This window comes from Sinocyclocheilus grahami, unplaced genomic scaffold (genome assembly GCF_001515645.1).
Source record: "Sinocyclocheilus grahami isolate Dianchi unplaced genomic scaffold, SAMN03320097.WGS_v1.1 scaffold249.1, whole genome shotgun sequence".
Classification (NCBI taxonomy): Eukaryota; Metazoa; Chordata; class Actinopteri; order Cypriniformes; family Cyprinidae; genus Sinocyclocheilus; species Sinocyclocheilus grahami.
In genome coordinates, this window is record NW_015505428.1 from 1,560,251 (window position 1) to 1,567,408 (window position 7,158).

Consider the following 7,158-nt stretch of genomic DNA (forward strand, 5'->3'; position numbering starts at 1 on the left):
CTTCAGCCGCTACTGTGGCAGCGGCCGTATGTGTGTAACCATAACTCATATTCAAACAGACACAGACATACAAACATATACGCGCTCACACACGTACAGCAGAAGCCGGGGTCACTAGGGCACCCGGCAAGATGAACAAAACAAGCTCTGGAAGGTTCTGTCACCCGCTACCAGACCATCCCCCTCCAAAAAAATAAAAAATAAATCACACACACTCCATCCAGACACATTAACGTCAAACCTGATCAGAGGGGCAGAGAGAGAGGACACACAGAGATGAGAAAGAAAGAAAGAAAGAAAGAAATGCACATTAAAGCAGCATAAAAGATAGAAGGGATGAGAGAACAGGAAAAGGAGCAAAATAAAGCTAAACGAGATGGACAGAGTGATGAAAGAGGCAGGCAGATAAAAGCTGCACATGTTAGCCACAGATGTAGACGAGCAGAGATAATCTAATGAGGAAAGAACACTGTGTGTGTGTGTGTGTGTGTGTGTGTGCCAGGGCATCAGATCAAATAATGCTATCAGAAAGTACACCTCTTTTTTTCCACATTGTTTATTTTTTCTCTCACACACCTGCTACCATCTTGTTGAAATTGAGTTGACAGACCAGAAAAATCCTCCCTAAGAATCATAAAATCCCATACGTGCCTGCAGTGCACACACACTTTTCATCGACTTCTATTGTTTTTTACACTGAGCGAATAATATTTCATATCCCTCACCCTGACCCAAACGCTCTGCATTTTTACATTTTCATTAAAACATTACTGAGGATGTTTATTAAGCCCTTTTTCCATTGGCTGGTCCCCCAGTGTAGCTCATTTCAGGTTTTATTATCCCTGAGGGGACATTTGGTCCCTACAATGTAGGCACAACTTGACCCCTTCACAAACACACACACAATCTAAAATAAAAACAAGTAAACAGTGCTTTGGTGAACACATTAATCTGTTTCTTTAAGATCTGTTTTAAAGACCAGCATTTTCCTTTAAGTCTCACAAACACACAGACACACACCTGATAGTTGAGCCTGAGGTCTGAGTGTATTTTTAGGAGACAACACACACAACCATACCATGTCTAGAACATGAAGAGTGGCTGTACGATGGCAGAAACATGAGCGATATGTGCAGCAGTGTACACACACACACACACACACACTCACACACACACACACACACACACAGACATTTCCTCAATCAACCTCCTGCAAAGTCCGTTAGAATGTTGTTTTTCCTGGTAAAGCTGTTAGCGCTCGCTATCCTTCCTCTCGCTCTCTCTGAGCAGCAGATGTTTAAGCATGTATCTCCTTTTAACTCAATTTAGTCTGTTCATGGTCTGAACCTCCCTTTCTGCTGATCTCTAGATGTCCTGCATAACTCAATTATAAACACACACACACACACACACACACATATGCACACACACTCCTGTCTGGGAGTAATGAGCGAGATTTAGAGGACAGATCTCAAGATTTTGCTGTGTTTATGCTGTAATTTTCCTCCAAATTTAATGTCACTATCTTTTGGTATTAATAACAATTTATTAAAACCGAATCTGCAAACCAAACAGAACATTAGGGAAGCAAACAGCAACATTTAAACGTATTAAAAAGTAATCCTAGATGTGAAAGATCCCAGATCCAACTGCAGCAACAGAAATACGTGAAAAAGAATATAATGTAATTAAAATAAGCAAATAGATTTGTAAAAGCTATATTAATTAATAAACTTTGGTAAAGAGACCAAAATCCCATTTTTAAAAGGCAACAAAAGGAGAACCGAGAGAGACAATGAAGAGGAGAGAAAGAAGAAAGAAAGGGGGTGAGAAAAAAAAACAGAGAGGGGAAAAAGAGGGGCTAAAAGATAAAGGACTCACAGTCTGAAGAGTTTGGTTGAGCCTAGAAACAGCAACTCCGGAAGAACCTGAAGATTATTCCTGTTGAGACGCCTGCAAACACAGACACACGCAGTGACATGAAATCACACAAAACACACAATAGTGCAGTTTATGTACATTCACAGGAGCAAAATTCAGTGACTGTGAGGTACCAGAAATAGTATGAAGTGTATCAGACCTAGGCCTGGGCGATAAAACGGTATCGATATTTATCGACGGTACACCTTCTTCGATAGCGATAGTAAAAATGCACGATAGGCATGTGCTATGAGTGACGCGCAGCAACTCCGGAAGAACCTGAAGATTATTCCTGTTGAGACGCCTGCAAACACAGACACACGCAGTGACATGAAATCACACAAAACACACAATAGTGCAGTTTATGTACATTCACAGGAGCAAAATTCAGTGACTGTGAGGTACCAGAAATAGTATGAAGTGTATCAACGTCACGAATTTGTGGAGGTTTATTCCTTTTCACTGCGTCTCGTATGTTTTTAAATGCAATCTGCGTGAAAGGCGCTTCGGCTCTTTGTATTAAGCAATGCATAAATACATGATGCTGTTTTGTTCATAATTGTTTATGCAATTTACGAAATTATAATAGATATAGTTAATTTAGAAGTAATGCACGTTTTTATAGAGTTACTTCCTTGCGTTGACAATTTAAATGCGCTGCATTATTTTGCTCATTGCGCCCTCCTGTGGCCTCGGGAGACAATTAGGCCTATACAATAAAGACCTATTTAATCTGCATATAAAGCATTAGAAATTAGATATTTGTTTAATTTTTATTGTGTTTGATTGTTAAAACAAAAAAAATGTGTTGTTTGTCTCAATAAATTGTGTTAATTATAAATACATAAAAAAAAATTCTATTGCTTTTTGTTTTAAAAAAGGTTATAAGAAATGTCAATAATTATCAATACCGAACGATATGAAACATTATATCGTTGATACACTTTTTAGCTATATCCCCCAGCCCTAATCAGACCATGTAGAAAGTCTGATTTAACATGGGTGGTTGTGTGCTCGCAAAACCGACTGGATTAAGTTATGAAACAACTGGTATAATCTACTTTAGTGACATATTATAGAAAACATCAGACAAATATGAACCCAATAAATATTGTGAATAGATTCCATATGAAACATCAGATCTAAATGTTTACAGAAATATGCACTAATTGTGTTGTGCTAGGGAAATACTTTAAACATTTAATGTTATAAAATATTTCAATTCAGGCCTGCCGGCCGCCAACTTGGGCCTTGACTCTGCGTGCGCGCGCGTGTGTGTGTGGTTGGCAGACACTGTCAGTGTGTGGGGGCATCTAGCAAACACACGCAGACAAAGAACAGCCCGGAAAAACAGATGTGGGAAAAACAAACAGAACTTCTCACACAAAGTGAACTTACAGTGCAAATACACACACACACCACACACAGAAACACATATGCACACACGTGATGAAAGGAAATGATGTATATTTGCTTTAGTTCAACGACAATTCGGCAATAAAAAGTAATTTCTCACTCTCTCTTGCTAAATTCTCTGACATTATAATAAACTGGGTAATATTCCCAACTAGTGTATGTATAATAGACATTATGCATGACAATCAGCAAATATATAATACCCTCTGTGCATATTAATGAAGAGTGGCACCACTGATGTCTGTGCATTAGATTAATGAGGCTTGAGATTAATCAATAATGTTTTTAATACCAGAATACAGATCATTCAGAGTGGCCTATTAAGCTCCCAAGGTCTGAGAACTTCTACAATAATGGAAGAATGTTAAAATAACACAAACAGCCGTTCAGTTCTTGTGCCCTGACGTCAGCATGCAAGATTTCCCGCACGTCAATCACACAAGCCCAAGTTCTAAAGTGAACTCTGCCTGCACAAAGTACGAAACCATAAAGCTCTCACTCTCCCTCTCTGTTTTTACACCCTCGCTTTCTCTGACACACTCTCGCAAACACTCGCGCACTCAAACACAGCAGCCGATGACATCATCGTTCGGCTTCTGGGGTTACATCATTCCATTTGAATATTTAATGAATGATGAAATAATAACGAGGCACACAGTGCTGCACACTCCAGAAATGCCCACGTGTTTCACTCAGACACAGAGGACAGCCTTCCCTGAGGACCCCGCTGCAGAAACACACAAAGACTCACACACACACGGTGCTTAAAGCGAATAAGATCGACCCTTAAAATAGACGAGTACACACAGACACACACTTGCAGATAGAAATGCACATAGCCAGACTCTGACACACACACAGACATGCACTCACAGTCATTTCCAAGGAGGGCCATAAAGTGAACTGACTTTTAATGCCAAAAAACAGGCAACAAGACTGAACAGAGGAAAGAATGGATTGAAAGTCAGTGTGAAGACGCACACAGCTACTGTAGCATAAAGCAGACACGATCCACAATCAATCACATACAGCGAATGAGATACGTGTATGGCTTCGTTTATAAATCAGTAGACTGTTCGCACAGTCTGCTCGCTGACAGCCTGATGCATATTGCACACAAAACTGGAAACAACTTTCTTCATTTGGCAAGCACTAATCTGATTGGCTGAATCTGTGCAACTTCTTATAGGCACACAAGCCCAGAGGGACACAAAATCAGGTACCGGCCTGATACAACGAGTGCTTTTTACAATGAAATAATTGCGGAAGTTTGTTGAGATAACGTTATCAAATGTTTGAACGATAGTCAGCGTTTAATTTATTTCAATTTATTTCTGCAAAATGGTCAGTTGTGGAGTCTATATTCCTTTTTGCAATATTTTAAGGAGTTTTCTGAACAACTGTTCATGGTTGCCATTTCATTTATTTATTTATTTTTTTGGTCACACTTTATTTTAAGTTCCAATTAAAGGGGTCATAGGATGCCCATTTTCCACAAGTTGATATGATCCTTCAGGGTCTTAACGAAAAGTCTGTAACATAGTTTAGTTAAAATTTCTCAATGGTAGTGTAAAAAACACCTTTTTTACCCTGTCAAAAACAGCTCTTTTCAGATCAAGCCGTTTTTGTAGCATTTTACTTTAAATGTTAATGAGCTCTGCTGACCCCGCCCCTCTCTTCCGAGCTGCTCTCTGAGGGACTGTTTACTTTAGCCGCATTCATCGTGAAACTTGCTAATTAGCACATTATTAGGAAAGGCGATTTGCAAAGATTCGTTACAAAACATTATACTTTCTTCTTCTGTAGATGAGGCTGGATCACGAATGATTCGCGCGAACATAGACGCATTTATGTAAATCGGGGTGCATTCCCTTCAGAAACAAAGTAATCCACTGCGAGTTCAGCGGCTCAGATGTCGGGAGTAAATGACGACTGCTGTTCATTATTACATCCAACAACAGAACACCTCAATCACTCCGGAGCCATTCTTGTCTACATCTGCTCCGGCGGTGAAACAATGGCGGACTGATGACAGTCACTCAGGGCGGAGCTAAGACACCAGTCCAGTCTGTGCTGAAACACTACTGTCAATCAAACTATCGTGGGAGGGGCCTGTCTGTGTGACATCACACAGACAGGCATGTGCGATCGGCTCGATTTGAGAAAGGGGAAACCTTTTAACGAGATTTAAAAAAAAACACTGGGTGGATTTTTATCATTATAGGGTGGTTGTGTACACACACTGCCAACACACATTTCAGTTCAAACAGCTTGTAAAAGTGCATGTAGCATCCTATGACCCCTTTAACTAATTATTAACTAGGCCTTTTCCCTCAATAAACTCCTAATTTGCTGTTTATTAATAGTTAGTAAGGTAGTTGTTAAGTTATGGAGTAGGATTAAGGGATCTAAAATATGCTCATGCAGAATAAGGCATTAATATGTGCTTAATGTGCTAGTAATATGCATGCTAAAAAGCAACTAGTTAATAATGAGAATTGGTCCCTAAAATAAAGTGTTACAGTTTTTTTCTTTCTTTTTTTTTGGAAAAACAAAATAAAACAAAAACAAAACTAAACTAAACTAAATGAGACGGAAAAACAAAATAAAATTAAAGCTGCAAGCAGCGATGAACGGGCCCTCGCACCCAGGCTCACCGCCAGCGGGCGTCTTTAGTAAGACTGCGAACGGCGAGCAATACAGTCAATCATCTAGAAGAATACTGTTTCTGCAGTCAGAATCTAGACAGTAATCATGATCATGCAATGGCCCAACATAGTGTTTAATCTCTCCTCAGGAGAGAAATAAGGTTTTGTGGGGAATTTAAGATCCGCGTGGCCTTCATTCATTGTATAATACATTACTGAACTGCACAATAAGCTTTATTAATTGTAATCCATTATTAATTTCTAATTCGCCCTAGATTCCTTTGAGAATGTCAAATGGGTTTTTAGAATTTATGAGTAAAATAAGTAAGTGTGCAGTGTAACGTGCAGTTACTGAGTAAAAAGAAAACACAATTTATGATTAAAAATGAATTTGTGTGTGTGTGTGTGTGTGTGTGCGCGCGTGTGTGCGAGCGTGTGTGTGTGTGTGTGTGTGTGTGTGTGTGTGTGTGTGTGTGTGTATTAAAGAATTGTTAGGTTCAATGTAAAAAGATGTATAGTCTATGTTCACTGTATCAAATGATTAATTTAAATGTTAGTGCATAGTACTGTAGCTAAAGACACTTAAATAATAGATTAAGTCAGATAATAGTCAGATAATTCTGTAATACAAGATACTGTTTTGAAAGCATTGTTGACTTGAAACCAAGTCGCTAACAAGTTACTACATTGAAAAAAAAAATTTTACCCAAAAACGTGCTCCATGTGGTAACAAATATATTAGTAAATTGATTTTATTCAGTTTAAAAATATTTCACTGAAGCAACTTAAATACATTAACAAAATGTACTTTCTGCAATGTACATAAGGACTTTGACTACAAGGATTTAAGTTTATATGCTGGACAAATCAGACAACCGTAGAAACTTGTTAACCACAGACCTCACTGTACTCATAAATAGAAAGCTGTTTTTTTTTCAAACCCATTAGAAATCCCTCAGGTGAGCTCATGGCTCAAAAATGCTAATTCAATTCCGTGTTTGCTCTATATTAATTTGTCATACTGGTTCATATCATATAATATGAAGGGAGATCTGCAGTACACCAAGTGCAGCACTTTAAGAAACTGACGAAACTTTTGTCTGAGTCGGTGACAAAGAGATAAAGGCCATCAGAATGAATATGGTTTGAAAATGGAGAATAGCTGGGGGGTAAG

At 38.7% G+C, this 7,158-nt stretch overlaps 1 protein-coding gene across 1 annotated transcript in view; it reads right to left on the minus strand.

The window, feature by feature from the left end:
- Positions 1-7,158, minus strand: part of LOC107598298 (slit homolog 2 protein-like) — an 81,876-nt gene that overhangs the window by 70,212 nt on the left and 4,506 nt on the right. The window contains exon 4 of the mRNA XM_016289593.1: positions 1,882-1,953. Coding sequence (XP_016145079.1) covers positions 1,882-1,953 — 72 coding nt within the window. The remainder of the gene's footprint in view (positions 1-1,881; positions 1,954-7,158) is intronic.